At 36.1% G+C, this 20,149-nt stretch overlaps 1 protein-coding gene across 1 annotated transcript; it reads left to right on the top strand.

Annotated features, from left to right (window-relative positions):
- The first annotated feature begins 606 nt into the window (after positions 1–606).
- On the top strand, positions 607–19,246 carry LOC131351649 (carcinoembryonic antigen-related cell adhesion molecule 5-like). Its single transcript, XM_058387138.1, is given in 12 exon segments — positions 607–619; positions 3,476–3,793; positions 4,771–5,049; positions 5,168–5,434; positions 6,756–6,879; positions 7,143–7,180; positions 11,274–11,384; positions 13,124–13,441; positions 17,522–17,662; positions 17,665–17,796; positions 17,928–18,194; positions 19,188–19,246. Coding segments are annotated over 12 exon segments (2,067 nt in total).
- The last annotated feature ends 903 nt before the right edge of the window (positions 19,247–20,149 follow it).

Genomic DNA, 20,149 nt, shown 5'->3' on the forward strand with positions numbered 1-20,149 from the left:
AAGGGTTTCTGAGGATTTGGGTCTGAATTTACATAAGTATATCTCCAGGTGAATATGTCCTTCTATTTAAAAAACAAGATTTGTTTTTTTCCCAAATTATTTGTGACTGTTCATGAGTCATAATCTTTATTGGTTCCAGTGGGTAGGAATATTTTAAATTCTAAATAATTTCAGAACAACAACAGTACAACAACCGTAGAGATGAATAAAGTATCTATCTATCTATCTATCTATCTATCTATCTATCTATCTATCTATCTATCTATCTATCTATCTATCTATCTATCTATCTATCTATCTATCTATCTATCTATCTATCTATCTATCTTGCAGTGGTACCTAACAAAGAGTTGGGATATATTAGGCAGTAACTGAACAATTAGTTCTCAAAGTTGATGTGTTGGAAGCAGGAAAAATAGGAAAGTGGTAATCTGAGGGACTAGTGCACATGTGTCCATGCTGTCCCTTCATCTACAATAGGTACATAAGCATCAGAACTGGGCCATGGAGAAATAGGAGAGAACAGTTTGGTCTGATGTTTCCTTTGCATCATATAGACAGCTAGTTGCATGTGCATCACATACCAGAGAAAGAGATGGCACCAGGATGCACCAGGATGGTAAGAAGGCAAGCCAGTGGAAGCATGGGTCCTGGCATTTATGTAGATGTACTTTGAAATGCACCACTTACATAAACATTGTTTCACCCCTTCATGGTTACAGTATTCCCTAATGACAGTGGCCTCTTTACAGTAGTATAATGCATCCTGCCTCACTACAAAAATAGTTCAGGAATGGTTTGAAAGGTTTGAGGAACTTTGAGAACATAAGAGTTCAAAGTGTTGACTTGGCTTCCAAATTCCTCAGATCTGATACAGCATCTGTGGGATGTGCTGGACAAACATGTCCAATCCATGAAGAGCCCACCTCACAACTTATTGGACTCTACTTGTAGCTAGATACCAAAGCACACCTTCAGAGGTCTTGTGGAGTCCATGGCTTGATGGGTCAGAGCTGTTTGGCAGCACAAGGAGAACCTACCCAATATTAAGCAGGTGGTTTTAATGTTATGGCTGATTGGTCTAAGTGGTGTGTACTCAGTGCTGCTTAACTATAGCATCCATCCATCCATCCATCCATTGTCTATACCTTTATTCCTAATTAGAATCTCAGAGACCTGCTGGAGCCTATCCCAGCACACATTGGGCGAAAGGCAGGGGTACACCCTGGACAGGTTTAACTATAGCATTTAGACTAAATTAGCTGAAGAGGCTCACTGTTTTAGAATCAGAATTCAGAATCCAAACATACCCATATTTATAAGTTATGGCTGATCAGTTTATATGAGGTATTATATATTTCAATCAAAGGGTTAATCAAGGGGTTTCTGATGCCTGTTCTCATCAATGGACCTAACAATTCCAACTGAGAACAGGATGTTGTTGCTAGGAGACAGAGGCTGTCCATTCTTCATTCACACTCTACTGACAGTATTTCCACTTTCCTTACAGGTTATCTTTAGCAAGCTTTTGTTTACAAAGTCAACGCTTAACATGTGGACTTAACAAACGCTTTTTACTTAAATTTAGATATTATACTAATCTGAATACTACTAATTGTAATACTAATGATCAAAGGAAAGGTAATAAATTTCAATACAGTGTTTTTTCCTTTCAATTACTTGAAAGGAAAGTAAGTGGTGGTCATGGTTTAAAGCTGTTAGACCGGGGGTCAACATGGAAGAAATTTTTCTTCAGAATGGTCCTTGGGTTTTCTTTTTTTGATCAATAAATTAGGTCTGGTTAGTAAACCCAGGGCTTGTTGTTTAGTTCTTTTGTGAATTTAGTACCTTATAATTCTTCTGGGATTTTAAACGTTATTAGACATTCTCTATGTAGTGTAAGAAATGAATGATGTCCTACAGCCACAGATATGCTGAAGACATTCAAAACAAGGGCCTCTACTATTTTTTGACAGCAATAACCCTTAAAACATTTAGTCATAATCTTCTTTCATGCTACAGTAGTTAATGTCCTCTAATTTCGATGACAGTGTTTTCCTCATTATAAAGGTTTTTGTTGAAGTGTCTTGGTTATTTTATAAAACATGTTAGTGAAACAGTAGTATAGCCCACAGCTAATATTCCTTTAAATTTTGAGCAACTAAGATTAACAATATTTCATAAAAAAGTGTTAATAAATTGTTCTTTATTTTTGATCTCCACTGTACATCTATCCAGTAAACAAATGCTATTAAGCAAAATAAATAAATAAAAATATGAAACATAAATAAATAAATAAATAAATAAATAAATAAAATATTTCAACATTCAAAACAGTTCTTGGTAGCAGATTTCTGCATGTTGAAATGTTTCATTTTCTTCCTTTTTCTTTGCTTAATAGCTTTGCTTTACATTCAAAATAAAGTACATATACAAAATACAATGTGAATTATTAATATTTTGATTTCAAGGCAAATTCTAAATTATTGATTTAAGGAAAAAGAGGTTTGCCCTGTTATGCATCATATACAGTAGAATAAACAAAATAAAGTCATTATTAACAGGGCAGCTTTTAATATGCAGTGGTATGACCAGGTAGAATTTTATACAATTTTAAACGGCTTTAGAATCTGCCACAGTTCTTCTGGAGACTTTGACTTTTTGCAATTTTGTTATTGCAGGCTAACCCTGACCGGCTTCATTATTATTCTTTTTTCCCCCTCAAGTGTTAATAGAATGCATTGTAATAGAGATGTAATAGAATACATTACTTACTTTATTTACCTATAAACATTTTTTTTGTAACATTTAATTTCTGTTGAAAAAAAAAAAAGACCCAATAATACAGAAGTCAGAAGGCAACATCTGTATTGTAAAAAAAAATTCGGGAGCCAAAAGCTTTTGCACAGTACTGTAATACTGTACCTTTAGTGTATTGTATTTGGTGTTTATTCACCAGTATGATGACACTGACAGTGAATCTTCTGACTACATTTATTAGCCCAATAACGTGACATTATGACTGTGTAAACTTGTCTTTGGCCAGTAGAGAGCATTGTTTGATCAGCGATTGCAGAGCATAAACAAAGACTTCTGGGTAAGTACACAAATGAGTGCAAAAATATCTAATACACTGGAACATATAATTCCATTTCACAGAAAAATGTATTTACCTAAAACTAAAAAATTACATCCTATAAAATTTACAGCAAGATTCTGTTTGAAAAGAATCAAAGTATGAAGCCTCCAGACTTGTGTCCTCCAGACAGGCATTGTGTAACATGCTAACATTTCTGCCCAACTGCCCACATAGAAAACAACTAACATGTTGTACACATGACATATTAAAAAGCGCTTTCATTTTACACTCCCATCAGCCTCTATTGTGCATACATTATATGGCTAAATATATTTTAGTTTTTATTTATTTATTTTATTTATTTTATGTGCCTCTCATATTTATTCTTTTACACAGGACTAGGCTTTGCCCAAGAGGTGGTGTTACCTGAGAGTATAAATAAAGCAGTTGGGGAGAATGTAGTGATTACCCCAATCCGTCTTCCTGATCCCCCTTACTACATAATCAGATGGAGGGTTAATACGACACTCATTCTTGGTGGAACACTAAGTGCAATTGATATACAACCATCGTACAAAGACAGAGTCGGCCTGAACACCACGACTTTAGCTCTGGAGCTCAGGAGCCTGACTGAGAGTGATACTGGACAATATTTTCTGACTGTAGATACTCTTTCACAATCTTTCACTGGTCAAACCTCACTGCAGGTGCTTGGTGAGTAGACTCCTTTCTTTTTTAACACAATTGCAGAAAGATTTCTTTAATGTTCAACAGTCTTCTTTTTGTAAATACATGGATATTTATAGCTTTACAGCTAATATTTTCCAATAATCATAATACATCACAGCTAAATCCAAAAACACATCTACCACATTGTAGAACATTATCATATTTTTCTTGCATTGTAAATCCAGCTAAACATTATTTCAGTCAGTTGTTTCCTTTGATGTATTTGAATTAGAAACAGAATATTGTCAAATCTAACTCTAATTTTTTAGTGATGTATTGAATATACAGGAACTGTAGAGCTCAGAGTAGTGTTTGGTAACAGATTTCTGTGATAATTAGCCTATGAATTATAAGCTCCTCTACTACTGGGCTTGAACAGCTGTGCCATTGTCTATTCCACATGTGCCATTTGGACTTCTGCTGCCATGTTTCAGCAAAATCTCCTCTTTTCAAAGCTCCATGACTGGTGGCTGAAGATTGGTGACTGGCGGCCAAATCCAAATTGTAGACCGAAGATTTATTGGACTAAAATAAATTGGCAGGGCACACTGTTCAAATTTTTTTCTCTGCAGTTTTTTTTTTTGCAATTTTGTTAGTGTAGCTAAAACAATGAAACAGTAATTATTGGTACAGTGATTATGCTACGAAATTGAGAAACTGTGGTGTTTAGAGCCATTTTTGTAATTTCTTGGTTTTGAGAGTGTTCTTTAACTTGAAAGGTGTCAGTGAAATAATACTTCACCTATTATTACTATTAATATTACTGTAGCTATTATTCAGCTTCAGGTTTTTTTTAACATAAACTCATAGTCAAAAAGACCTTTGTTTTTATTATTTAAAATAAGGAGATCTAAAAGCTTTGATACAGTGCTTACTGTTATATTCTGATTATAGATCATTAGTGTTGAGACCTCATGTGTTAAGTTGTGTGTCTGAGTCCTGTACTATGTTTTAACCCCCAGTTCCAGTCTCCAGTGTTACCATTGTACCAAGCCAAACAGAGCTGGTTGAGTTTAACAGCACTGTGAGTTTCGTCTGCTCTGCGTCTGGCTCCTTTCTTTCATTTATTTGGCTGAATGGCAGCTCTGAGATAACAGCAGGGGTGCGAGTTCAGCTAACAGACAACAACAGCAGTCTGACCATTACCAGTGTGATCAGAGGTGACACAGGCCCGTACGTGTGTGAAGCATCCAACAGCATCAGCAGAAAAAAGAGTCTCCCATTGAGCCTCATCATTTACTGTGAGTTATTTCATATCATGCGACTTGTTGACAGTCACGAGTTTTTTCCTGCAGTCATGCATTATACAAGAACCAAGAAGACTCTAAAGTCAACTAAATATGAACTGTTCCATTACAGATGGTCCTGAAAATGTTGCTGCTGCAGCAGATCCAGTGAAACCCTTCTACAGCTCTGGGTCTAATATCATATTGACCTGCTCAGCTGTGTCCAGTCCTGCTGCTGAGTTTCAGTGGGCTGTGAATGGAACAGAGCTTGGTGAAATGGGCCGAGAGCTCAAACTGGGCAACATTCAGATCAGTCAGAGTGGCAATTACACCTGCATAGCCCATAACAAACAGAGTCTGAGATACTCTGTGTCTCAACCCATCAGCGTCACTGTACTAGGTGGGTTATAGTTTACTTATTAAATTCATGTACAACAAAAAAGTGCAAGCTACAGATTTACAGGTCTGTTAGGATTCTTGGGAGGTCATTCACTGACAATATTTTAGTAATGTAGGCAAATATAAAATTTAAAAAATAGGAAAAAATTAAAGCTGTGACTAAAAATGAAAAATGATATAAAACAAAAATATAATACACAATTGCTAACATGAAAAATAGACATAATGACATAAAAGTACAATATGTTATATTAATGAAAATATAATAATATACATTAAAAATAGAATAATTTATCTTGTTTTTGATGTTTTATTTAGATTGAATAAAAGGCTGTTTTTTCACACTTTTAATTCCATAGGTGGAATATAAAGAAGGCAAAATGAATATGAATTATTATTTTTATTATTATTATTGTTTATATTCTTGCCACTAGATTTTGCAGAAGTGAATTTATAATTCTTAATTCAGAAATCCTGTCTTTTCAAGTCTATTTGTTGTCTTATCTTTGAGTAAACATAGAATTTATTTTTGTGATATATCAGTGTGATTTTTGGTACAACACTGTATTAAACAGATCTTAATCCAAAAGTACACACTGTTGAGTTTAGAGAAGAGGTTTATAATGGAGAGTGTTAATGAAAAGAGCAGCTTATTTTCTTTCATGTCAAAAAGTGGATATGGTTAATAATAAGTTAGTAGTAGTGTGATGTGTGCAACAGACACATTTTTCATTTATATTGATCTTGTCAAGTCCAAAGTTTAACCATGATTAAAGGAGTCATAATTGAAACGGAGACCATTAATCTCTAGTATTACTAAATGCCTGTGCCAGTCATGCTGTTTCTTGCTGTATTATCTTCCTATTCCTGTAGATAATAACAATGACAACACCTTATTTTGGATTAATAACAGTGTTTGTACTGTGTATATTTTTGCTTCTTGATAACCATATGACAGTATTAAAAATAATAAAGTACAATATATTTTGGTCATCTTTTTCATGTCATATTGTTAAGCTACTAAAAATCAGAGGTATGTAATTACAGAGAAAGTAAGGAAATTAATTAGGAAGCTTTTGTGGTAGAGAGAGTGTGAGCTATGCATATATACATATTCTGTATATGCATATAGGAGTTTATACTTATTCAGGACCTGAATAAAAAATCACAGATATCTATTTGAATAAGAACAGTTCTATGTCTCTCTTAAGAAATTCTCACTGAGATTTATAAAAGGTTATTTTTAAAAAACCTTGACTTGGTTAACTGTGACAGCTTCTTAAAAGATCATCTGCTGATTTCTATTTTTTATTTTTTAACAGATAAAGGGAATGCAGGTGGAGACTCACTGTCTGCAGGAGCTATAGCTGGGATTGTTATTGGGGTTTTATTAGGGGTCGCTGGAATTGCTGGTTTGATTTTCTACTTTGTGAAAGTAAAAGAAATGTAAGTAAATTAGACCCTCAATTTCTAATCTACTTGGTATTTCATATATGGATATTTAATAGAAGCAAGTTTTTTCTTTAACATGAGTTATAAACATGTATTTTCTGTAAAAGGCTCATAGAACAAGAAGTCAAAATTATATTATTTTTTTCAGAATTATAACAAGTGCTGTTTATATAAGAGTGAAGTCAATTTGAAATTAAATCAATGTGTCTTAAACCTGCATGACTCTATAATCTGGTCTACATTTTACTGTCATTCAGGCCAAGAACAAACTCCAGAGGAAATAACCAGAGTGGAGGTATGTGTGAAGATCTCCAGTCATTGATAAATATTTGCTTGATAAATAAATTCATATTTATTGTTCACTTACTGCTACACTGCAAGATATTTAATATAGATGCGCTTCATGTTTAATTGTTGTGCTGCTCAAAATCATGATGTTACATGACTCAAGTGTGTAGTAATAGTCAGCTGATTACTTTTTAATGATATTGTTTATCAGTAAAGTACAGTTCACTAAATGTATGTCATAAATATATTTATCTAACCATATTACAGCATATTTTTTTTCTTTTTAGGATTCCTACTATGAAAATATGGTTGGTTTCCAAAATCAGAACCCGGGGGTGAATGTGGGTGGATCTGACCCTCAGATGCATCATATACCTCACCCTGTTAAGGTAAACAGTCTATTTATTTGATTATTACACTATTACATTATTTCATGTAGATTCTCTTTACGTTTAAAGCTGCTGAGAAGACTGTACTTCCTCCTACAGCATGTAGAAGCCATAGATTAGTCTGTGTTGTGCTGCTCAAAATCGTAAAGTTATATGGACTCAAATTTGGATCAATAATCAGCTGGTAACTTTTAATGATCATCAGGAAAGTCTAGTTCATTAAATGTATGTCATAAATATATTTATTTACCCAATTTTACAGTGTTCTTTTTTTACTTTTAGGCTTCATACTATGAAAATACGGTCGGTTTCCAGAATAAGAACCCTGTGATGAATCAGACACCTCACTCTGTTAATGTATACTCTATTTATTTTTTGTACACCATTATTAATTTAATTCTAGACCAATTATGATGAAATTAGCTACTGCTGTTCTGAAATTTTGTGATATAAAGTACAGCCTGTTGAATTTATTTCTTACTAAACATCTAGGAAGGAATATATGAAAACCCCTGACATACAGTTAGGACTCACTCAGGTCTTTGTAAATAATGAGGTAAGCAGCTTTAAGTCAATTATATTTAGGACAAGAAATAGTTTCATCAAAGTAGTAGATTGGAGAAATACACATATACCACTGAAATAACTCGAGAATAACTCATGCAGTGAATGATATTTAAACAATATCGCACTGTTATAGTGAATATCAGCACGGCTGTGATTGGCTGTAGGCACGAGTTTACAGGGTGAGGTAATCTCAGATGTGCTGATATTCACTACAACAACAAGACTTTGAGTGTGATATTGATTTAATAAAAATTAAACAAGAAATTGATTTGGAGTGACTGAGATTCCAGACACAGTATTAACAAATGTTTTGTGATTTTTTTTTCTCTGTTAATTAAAATAATTTCTAAAGATGTCACACCTGGATAGAGCTTGTTATCATGCAATACAGAGAGAGACTGACAGTCTGGAGTAAGAGTAGTATCACTGTAGTAAATGTAACAGATAAATTGGATTGAGACAAAGAGTGAAATGTTCTGTTCTGTAAATAGTGGCACTCCTGGAATACCAGAACTGTTCAATATACTGAGTTTAACCACGTGGGAACACTGTAGAGAAACATGTTATTTTTTTAAACATATCTTTTCCTTAAGGAGTCTATATTTATTTTAAATAATGAAAAAGGTCATTTTAATGAATCTTTAATCAAAATACTTCCTCTTGTAATGAAAACACTTCATGCATTTCAATCCAGTTGAAACAGTCATTGCTCAGAAGAACTCATTTGGGTATAATGTAGTTCTGTTTGTAGTGTGAATGAAGCTTGCTGATCTTTAGCTGATGCGTTCTGTAAGCTGCTTTCATGCTCTTAAGAACTACTTAAAACATAGCAACCACAAATCTGAGTTAAACTGATCTATTCTCAATCTGTGCTCTTTGGGTTCTTCTTTGTTTCCTTCACTGTCCTCAGGAGACAGTATACTCATCTGTCCTCTTCTTAGCAAGTTTGCAAACATTCCAGATATTTATGTGTTTGACAGACATTTGAATTTTTATGCCCCTGATTGCTCTTAATATTTAATTATTAATGTATTGTTATAGGCATAAAACTCTATGTGTCAAAACCCATCAGTATGTTTATTGTTTAGTGGTCTTTGGACTCCTCTGCTTCCTTATCAGTGATGTTTATGGTCTGTTAAAAAAAATCCCTTTCCTCCTGCACCAGCATTTAGCTCTCTAGTCTAGACTTTGTGACATTTTAATGTTTTACATTTATTTTGAGTCTTGTAATTCTAATTCAGTGTCTTATTAACACTTATTTGGATTTGTTTATTTAATCCTAGTTCAGGAAGAAAGACATGATTGTGTGATCAACACACAGCACTTTATCTGTTATAGGGAGTAAAGAGGACAGACGTCATCAGCTCTGAGAAGAGTTAGTAAACGTGTATATTTGGCTTCTGATTGACAGATGTGAAGAAGAGAAAAAACATTATTTGGATTTCTTAAATATTTCTGTATGAATGGAAGCTGTCAAAGTCTGTACATATAACAGATCTGATAGATGAGAATGTATAAAAGATGATTAGATGATCTTTGTCATTGTGATTTAATGATTTTTGGGGAAAAAAATCATTGTATTATTTCTGTATTCATTCTTATTTATTGTACTTAAAATAATGTATATATAAGAAGATCAGATATACCTCCACAATGCAGAAGCTTGTACAGTGGTTTTGTTTTTACGACGATATGTAATTTAATAGTCTCTATTTAGAAAAATCTGTTTAACTGCATTTGTACATTCTTAAGTATTTTGCTAGTAAAAAATGTGTTTGGAACATTTATTTATTTGGTGCTAATAATTCCTTATATATATATATATATATATATAATTTTTCTGTCTGTTTATTTATTAGTCTAGTCTGGTTCAATACAAAATTATTAAAAGGCAATATAATTAGTTTAAAGGCAAGCAGATTAGAATCCATTAGAAATTAGACATGAGGAAAACTGGACCATTTGCATAAAGCAGTTCACATGGTCAATATCACATATTTGATTATTTAATGAAGGACTGGAAATGTTAAATATTCAAGATATTGAATATTAACTTTCTTTGCTTTACATATTTCAAAAGTCTAAAACCGGTTTATTACCAATTTTAAATGAAAAAACAAACAAACAGATTTTTATTTGTTTGCTCAGACTGCAAATCACTGTGTGTGGCACATTTCTAATACAGACAGCATTACATTTTTTACCGATTTGTGCAACAGTTGCTCTTCTATGAGATCAGAACAAAAAATCTCCTATGCATATCAGTGTCCCTTGGAGCCCATGACCCTTTAGCTGGTTCACTGGTTCTTCTTCCTTGGTCCACTTTTGGTAACCACTGGATACTAAGAAAACCTCACAAGACCTGCTGTTTGGGAATGCTCTGACCCAGAGGTTTAACCATCAAGTCGCTCGGATCCTTACCCTTGACCAAAACATCAGCTTTGAGAACTGACTGTTCACCTACTGCCTAATATATCCCACCCCTCACTGATATTTTTCTATCACACAGAACTCCTGACACCTTTCTCCACCCATTCCAACCTGCCTGCACTCGCTTCTTTACCTCTTTCCCACACTCTCCATTAATCTGGACTGTTGACCCCAAGTACTTAAACTCCTGTACCTCCTTAACCTCTTCACCCTGTAATCTTACTGTTCCACTTCCCTCCCTTTCATTCACACACAATAAAATAATAATAGAGAAAATAATACTAATAATACTAATACCACTACAACTACTACTAATAATAATACAGTGATTATTATTGTTATTGTTATTATTATTATTATTATTATTATTATTATTATTGTTGTTGTTGTTGTTTTATTGTATACAATGTTAAATACAATTAGAATAAACAAATTTTTATATGGTGTTTATTAGTCAGTGGCTATAAAGCTCATCACCTGACTATAAGGTAATGAAGGCGGAACCTGAGTGTGAAGATCTGGGGAAATCCGATGGAGGATTACTCTGATAGTTTTCCTGTAGAAAGATCACTCCTGCATGTGTGTTTTAATGACACTGTTTACAAACCGGCTGTCTCGTCTGCTCTCTCATTTCTCCAGACGTTAGCTTAATTAAAATTCGAGTTTAATCACCACTATTTGGTTCATTTCGGGTCGCATCTTGTGATTAATCAGCACAGCTCTCTCTTTTTGAGACGATTATTGAGTATCAGTGGTGGAGCTCCGGATCTCTCCTGATGGATTTACACGCTGTGTGCTGCACTCTGCTCCTGCTGACATGTTCAGGTGAGTCTGTTATAGTAATCTCTCTCTCTCTCTGTATGTATGTGTTTATATTCATACAGTATAGGCTTAAACATGATGTACTTTTGGCATATTTATTTATATCATAATTCTTGAAGTAGCACTATAAACAAAAATGAACAAAACCAATCTTTAAATTATATACACATTACACTTACTAATCAGCATAAATATTCAATCAAGTCAAATTTGTAGCCTTATTGGGGAACACATTGTATGAATACGAATGTGTATATAATTTGAAGATTGGTTTGTTAAGTTTTGTTTATAGTGCTACTTCAAGAAATAAATGATAATAAAAATGCCAAAAGTACATCATGTTTTAAACACGCAATTGAGGATGAAATTAGAAGCCTAAACCAATGGAAATGTGTCCCAATTTACAAAATCCATGCTTCCATAACATACAGTATTTGTATAACATCTTCAGGATTTTAGACATGAATCATATATTTTTTTCTAGAGAAGAAAGATGTAAAAGAATTTAATGAAGAATTAGAGAGGTATGGGGTTAGTGACTCCCAAAGAAAACAACACATTGAGTGTCATGACATGAAAGTTTTTGAACAATAAAATCTATTAATGAAATTGCAATAACTTCAGTTTCAACTTTTACTGAAATTTAATTCATGCTTTGCTTCTTCTGTGGCTTTTTCAGCCTCTGGATCTTCCTGATTTCTCCTGATTATCTACTTCTGCTTGGTGCTTTCTGCTAGTGTGACCTACTTTCTGCTGCTTATTATTATTTATGACTAAATAATATGTGCTCATCTCAGAACCTTTAGGAGGCTTTTACACTAGCAGTTTAATCTGAAACAGAGCAGCATTTGCATGAAAAATTGGAAATGTGAAAGCTGTCATGTGGATCAGGAAGCACAGTATGGTACTGAACCCCAGACTGCCTCTAGGAGGTGATGTGAGTTCAGTTGCACAGAAACTGTGCTGCGATTCCCATGAATGTGAATGCAGCTCGTACTCGGGTCTGCACTTGTTCAGAAAGTAAAGTAACCTGCGTGTATGTTTTAGCTGATGACATCATCATTAGTGTCCACAATAGATAGATAGATAGATAGATAGATAGATAGATAGATAGATAGATAGATAGATAGATAGATAGATAGATAGATAGATAGATAGATAGATAGATAGATAGATAGATAGATAGATAGATAGATAGATACTTTATTCATCCCAAAGGGAAATTCACATAAAAGCACCAAAATAATTTAAAAAACAAACAAAAAATATGACTTGAATTGTGTTGTGTTGAGTTTGTGATGACATAAGATGAACACAAATGCACCAGGGTTTTGATAGAATCAAGTGATTCTTGTACCAGAACAACACTGAAGGGACGCCAAGAACAATTACACTTTAGCAAATGTATCTAGTGTGAAAACCACCTTTTTCTTAGTAAAGCTGCTTTGTGACTGTTATTAGAAAATACTATACAAATACAATGAAAATAAATTATAACGTTGCTGGCTGGCCCTGAATAGATGGAATTTCTCTTCATTAGTTATGGATTTAACTATTCATTTGTGTCATTTATTTAATTTGTGAAGTCAGTATGATCTTTTGTATATCTTTTGTTTGATCACGTATTTGTGTGTGGGGTTTACACCAAATGTTTTAGATATTTGAACCATTCTAAAAGCCATTTCTGGTTGCTTTTTATACAGCACACTCTGGTGGACTAACATATTTGTTTCTTCACACAGGACTAGGCTTTGCCCAAGAGGTGATATTACCTGAGAGTATAAATAAAGCAGCTGGGGAGAATGTAGTGATTACTCCAATCCGTCTTCCTGATCCCCCTTACTACATAATCAGATGGAGGGTTAATACAATGACCATTCTTGCTGGACCATTGAATGCAATTGATATACACCCATCGTACAAAGATAGAGTCAGCCTGGACACCACGACTTTAGCTCTGGAGCTCAGGAGCCTGACTGAGAGTGATACTGGACAATATTCACTGACTGTAAACACTCTTTTAGATACTTTCACTGGTCAAACCTCACTGCAGGTGCTTGGTGAGTAAACAAAACTATTTTTTATTTTAACAACTGAAGGAAGAGCTTTGTTTTACAGTGTTTTTTCAGCTCTTATTTCTTATTAATATCCTTTTTTTAATCTCTGCTACTGCTCACTGCAACAGTGGAAAAGTCATTAGTACAATTAAACATTCACATAACGGCGCTTGACCATGCCTCTGACTCCATAGGAGGTTTCTCCTAAACGTTCATTAAAATGCAACAATGAAATATTTATTACAGCATCTGTGTTACTCATTGTACATCACTATTGTTTGCATTCAGTGTTTTCGTGAATAGAAATATCTCTTAATATTAGTGTTATGTTATTAAATATCAGTTTTGTGATTTTTGTTCATTAAGCAAAGATGCTCTGGCAGACGTTTCAGCCTGTGTGAAAATCTACACCAGGTTATGTATGTAACCCGGTTCCCTGAGAAGGGAACGAGACGCTGCAGCATGACTGACACTAAGGGAGCACTTTGTCGAGGAAGTGTGTCTAAAGCTCCATGTGCACACATGCCAATTTATTGGCTCGGGCAAGACATGTGATGGAGAAATACGTGCCATCATGTCCATTTAAGGGCATCTACATCACATCCATTCAGCTTCCATTTGTCATGAGAGGACGCTCGGGGTGTGGCCAGCGACGCAGCGCCTCGTTCCCTTCTCAGGGAACCGGGTTACATACATAACCTGGTGTAGTTCCCTTTTCGAGGGAACTCTATGCTGCATCATGATTGCCACTATGGGAACGTCAATACTCACGCTGCCACACCCCGGTTGATGTCTGTCCCATGAGGCCATGAGAGAGCAAGAGCGGACCAGGAACAGAACACCAAAGTCAAAGAAGCTTTATTGTCACTTCAACCATACATAGCTGATGCAGTACACAGTGAAGTGAAACAACGTACCTCCTGGACCAGAGGTGCTACACAGAACAAAAACAAAGTACAGGTGACGCGCACGAACATAGAACTAAACTATTCCTACAATCAGCCCTGAAGGACCTTAGACCCAGGAGTGGGGTCCAAGTCCAGGTTATAAAACCTGATAAAGGTGTGCGGAGAGGACCAGCCTCCTGCAGCACAAATCCCCTGGAGGGGAACACCCCTAGCCAGGGCACTGGATGAGGCGACACCCCTAGTGGAGCGAGCCCTGACTTCTAGAGGTGAAGCAAGGTGTGGGTTGAAAGCCCACACCTCTGAGCCAGAACTGGAACGGCCTCATGTGAATCAGACCCAAAAGAATAATGTTGGCTGCTGCCGCCGTGAGGCCGAGCACTCTCTGTGCCTCAGTGACAGAGAGGCTTTGGTCTAGCCGAATAGCATTCACTGCTAACAGTATGGAAGCCACCCGAGCAGGAGATAGACATCCCTGCACCGCAGTGGAATCCAAAATTACCCCCAAGAAGGTGGTTCTCTGAGAAGGAGAAAGTAAACACTTCTCTGGGTTCAAACTGAGGCCTAGAGCCTCATATAGGCAAGCATAGCATCCCAATGACTGGCTGCCATGGTCTACGACTGGGCCAGGGTGTAACTTACCCACAGCACTGATTGTGGTGGCAAATCGACGGAGGAATTTCCCGCATCACCCACATCGAGCTCTTCAGAGCACAATACAGAAAAAGACATATCCATTTCTGGTTCGGGAGAAATTGCAGCGCGAGCTCGCGGAGCAGAAATGTGGACATTGGAGTCAGGAGAGAGGACAAGGTAAAAGAAAGGACCCGTCTCTTGTTCTGCTTCCACTAACTCCATCTGCGAACCACGAGGTGCAGAAGTGTGGCCAGTAAACAAAGGCAAATGAGATCAGAGTTTGCAAGGAGGAAATCTCCCGCAATGCATGCAGCCGGATCACTTGAGAGCCGACCGGGCATGCTCCTCACCCTAACAAACCACGCAAAGAGCTTGTGTGTCATCCTCCATAATAAAAGGTGGACACACCTCTTAAAATTCTTAGACGCCATACCTGCGGACAGATAATCGACACACATACAGCAGAGAGCTTCCTGAAGACAACGAAAGCTGAAGGAATTTGATGTAGATGCCCTTATATAGACATGCTGGCGTGTATTCCTCCATCAATTCTATCCAAGCCAATGAATTGGCGTGTGTGCACACAGAGCTTCAGACACACTTTCTTAACAAAGTGTTCCCATAGCGTCAGTCATGATGTAGCGGCGAGTTCCTTCGAACTCCACTCCAAACCTCTCTCCACTGTGCCCTCCCACACCTCCACCCCCTGGCTGCCCACTTCCTGTGTCAAATCTCACGCTACTTTAGATACGTTCTAATATTTATAAAGTCAATTCCTGGGTTCACTTTTTTACCACTATTTAGATATAACCTCTTCTTAAAGACGGCACTCGGGACAGAGGAAGCGTTACAGACGTACGAGGTGACGAGGCCTCATACGAAAGGGCGCCCGTAGAAGTCAAGTGAAGAGGAAGTAAACAAGTGAAAAACGGTGGGCAGTGTTGGGTTAGGTGAGGAGAAAGAGGGGGCCGAAGGGTTTGAGAGTGGGACGGCCACACTGACGAACAAGATGAAAGGATAAACAGATGAGCAGATACAGGCAAAAGAGGGGGAGCAGTTTTATCACTGGAAATTGCTGGGGCTGCTGGAAAGAGTCACTCACGAGCCGCGGTGATACACGGTCCTCACACACACACACACACACATACACACACACACTTACTCTCACTCACGCACATGACTTACTCTTTCTTACACTGTATCTCTAATATGTATCACTTAGCATATCTAACATGACACCACACACTTAAAACCTCAGTGTAAACAGCAAGAATGAGGATGTGCGTTCCATTTGTAGCTTTGATTTTCCACTCTGTGCCGTGACACACCTCTTGTCACGAGAGTTTGAAGTTCAGAGAATATCACCCGTGGGCAAAATTGTTGCTCATACAGCCACTTAGCCCTCAGCCCACAAAACACTCTTCAGCATAGAGCCTGTTTGAAATAAATATCCTTGTTTATTTAGGTAATTTATTTAATACAGTACTAGCCCACAGGAGAGTAAGCCGTGTCAGGAGAATCCTGTCTAAGAGCTTCATTACAGCTTCATTAAGAAATATCACCACGTGAGGTTGATATGTTTGATTATTATTTAGTTATTTGAGGTGCCATTTGAGGTGTAGATGCAACTTTCCAATCCCATCCAGTAAACACCACTGAATACACTCCTTCTATTTCAATTCGTGAACTGTTGCATGAATCTTTGAAGTTTACTACAGTAGAACTGCACCAGTAGCCACTCAGGCCTGTAAGCGTAACAGTGTAGTTTTTAATGGGATGAAATATTAACGCCCAGTAAACAACAGACTTTTAACCCAGCATTCCCAGCCCGCTGTCTGTTGAAGCTACTTATGAGAAGAGACTAAAAATTAAACTCATGCCCAAGATTTTAATTTCAAATTCAGGTAGAAAAAAAGGCCTTTTTATTGGTCTTGGAACAGTAAATATTTGGGGTGTTTAGTATTATCATTATTATTTTTTGTTTTTGATTCCAAATCCCTGTTAATGAGCTAGATAGATATGTATATAGAAAGTGTTTTTCTTATTTTAATAACCACCAGCTGTACAGTACAGCTTTAAATTGTATTAAATCATCTTCATAAGAATCTTATTAATTATTAATCATGTTCATAATATTTTAATATTGACTGAATATTGACTCAAATATACTGTGTCAAATTCAAAATTTAGTTTTAAAACTAGACAAATAATTAAATAATTATACGAAATTGAGAAACTGTGGTGTTTAGAGCCATTTTTGTAATTTCTTGGTTTTGAGAGTGTTCTTTATCTTGAAAGGTGTCAGTGAAATAATACTTCACCTATTATTACTATTAATATTACTGTAGCTATTATTCAGCTTCAGGTTTTTTTAAAAAATAAAATCATAGTCAAAAAGACCTTTGTTTTTATTATTTAAAATAAGGAGATCTAAAAGCTTTGATACAGTGCTTACTGTTATATTCTGATTATAGATCATTAGTGTTGAGACCTCATGTGTTAAGTTGTGTGTCTGAGTCCTGTACTATGTTTTAAACCCCAGTTCCAGTCTCCAGTGTTACCATTGTACCAAGCCAAACAGAGCTAGTTGAGTTTAACAGCACTGTGAGTTTCGTCTGCTCTGCGTCTGGCTCCTTTCTTTCATTTATTTGGCTGAATGGCAGCTCTGAGATAACAGCAGGGGAGTTCAGCTAACAGACAACAACAGCAGTCTGACCATTACCAGTGTGATCAGAGGTGACACAGGCCCATACGAGTGCGAAGCATCGAACAGCATCAGCAGAAAAAAGAGTCTCTCATTGAGCCTCATCATTTACTGTGAGTTATTTCATATCATGCGACTTGTTGACAGTCACGAGGTTTATCCAGCAGTCATGGATGATATACCTGTTCTCCACAAGACCACGAAGGCTCTAAAGCTGACTAAATATGGACTGTTCCAATTGCAGATGGTCCTGAAAATATTGCTGCTGCAACAGATCCAGTGGGACCCTTCTACAGCTCTGGGTCTAATCTCATATTGACCTGCTCAGCTGTGTCCAGTCCTCCTGCTGAGTTTCAGTGGGCTGTGAATGGAACAGAGCTTGGTGAAATGGGCCGAGAGCTCAAACTGAGCAACATTCAGATCAGTCAGAGTGGCAATTACACCTGCATAGCCCATAACAAACAGAGTCTGAGATACTCTGTGTCTCAACCCATCAGCATCACTGTACTAGGTGGGTTATAGTTTATTTACTGAATTAATGGGTAACGCTTTATAATAACTGCACACTATTAAGCATTAGTTAAGCATGAGTACATACTATATTAATCATTTACATAGCACTGCTTCTATATTAATAAGCATTAGCAACCAGTTTATAAATGTCATATGCTTTACATAATGTGTTTACATACTTTATTAATGATCAATTTAAAATTTTAAAACAAGTATTAAATTACATATAAACCTGTTATTTAGGGGGTGTCAGTGGTTTATAAGATAATTTCAAATGTAAATGATTAATAAACAATTTAAATGTACATTTATACATTAGATGTACTGTTAATGAGTTTTAATAAATGCTTTATAAACACATATTCTAAATATAAATGATTATTAATTCAGGTAGTTAAAAACCATTAACTAGTTGTTAGTTAGCTATTTTTGTGAGCTCATTTAAAGCGAGGACTATCTATGCTTTATAAAGTAGTTGCAAAGGAGATTTAAAGGCTCGGTTATTTTCTCAACAGAAAAAGGAAACAAACAGCAAAGAGTGATACAGTACATAGAAATATTTATTTCAAAATGCAAAAATGGAACTCTACAACTTTTAGATTTAAAAAATAAACCTCTCATAAAATTCTTAAATAAAAATCTCATAAAATGTAACAAAAAGGAACAAAATAAGCAACAAAATGAGACTCACAATTAGCAGAGATAGAAAAACAAATATACAATATATGACATTTACATTTGACACTATTAAGAAAAAGTAAACTAAGTTTATCTTTCCCATAGAAAGACAACAATTCCTGCCATCTCAGTGCTCTTACAGTGGTTATAGTGACTGAATGACTACTTTCTTGAAATGTCATGAATCTGTCTGCCAAATGCACCACCTTGGTGTTTCTCTTCCAGCCATTCATTCCACTCAATAACTGCAAGGTGGTCAGAAAGCAGACTCTTGGTCTGATTTTCCCTAAGCCAAATGATCTGCTCCTTGTAGGCTCTCCAGGCCCTTTCAATATGTTGGGGATGGTTGACAGTGTGATGGTTGTACCCTAGTGCAGGGAGTATGCGATACGCACGCCACTCATCACAGATAATTGATGACCCGGGTATCACATGATGGACAATCAAGAGGACAAGATGCCTTCTCTCTAGAAGATGTAGAATAGGTTTTCCAGATCTTCGCTGTGGATGATGCGTCACACCTAGCATCCCAAAGACCCACTTCTTTCTTTTCCACCCACCAGCCATTCTTCCTCTACCATACTGATTGAAAACCAACACAACAAACAAAGCCATAAACAGATAGATCATAATAACAGTAACATGGGTACAGTTGAGTGCAAAAGTTTGCATCCCATTATTTCAACAAGTTTAAAATGAATAAAGCCAAAGATTTTGTTTTTCATCAACTTCATATTTAATGCACAGCTAGTACCTATGTTGCTTCATCAGAAATTAATTAAAGTTGATTTTTAATTAATTTGTCAATGCAAACATTTGCACTTTTGTAGTTTTCATTATTTTATCATAACTTTTAATTTTTTATACAATCCATGTTACTTCTGGTACATTTTTACTGGCTTAATGTGCAATAAATTATGTTAGGATTAGGGTGAAGTTTACATCCCCTCACCTAGAATTGGCAAAGAGTACCAGAATTAACATGTTCATTAACATGTTCATTAACAAATCCTACACTATATTGCCAAAAGTATTCGCTCACCTGCCTTGACTCGCATATGAACTTAAGTGACATCCCATTCCTAATCCATAGGGTTCAATATGACGTCGGTCCACCCTTTGCAGCTATAACAGCTTCAACTCTTCTGGGAAGGCTGTCCACAAGGTTTAGGAGTGTCTTTATGGGAATTTTTGACCATTCTTCCAGAAGCGCATTTGTGAGGTCACACACTGATGTTGGACGAGAAAGCCTGGCTCTCAGTCTCCGCTCTAATT

Source organism: Hemibagrus wyckioides, linkage group LG01 (assembly GCF_019097595.1).
Source record: "Hemibagrus wyckioides isolate EC202008001 linkage group LG01, SWU_Hwy_1.0, whole genome shotgun sequence".
NCBI classification, from domain to species: domain Eukaryota; kingdom Metazoa; phylum Chordata; class Actinopteri; order Siluriformes; family Bagridae; genus Hemibagrus; species Hemibagrus wyckioides.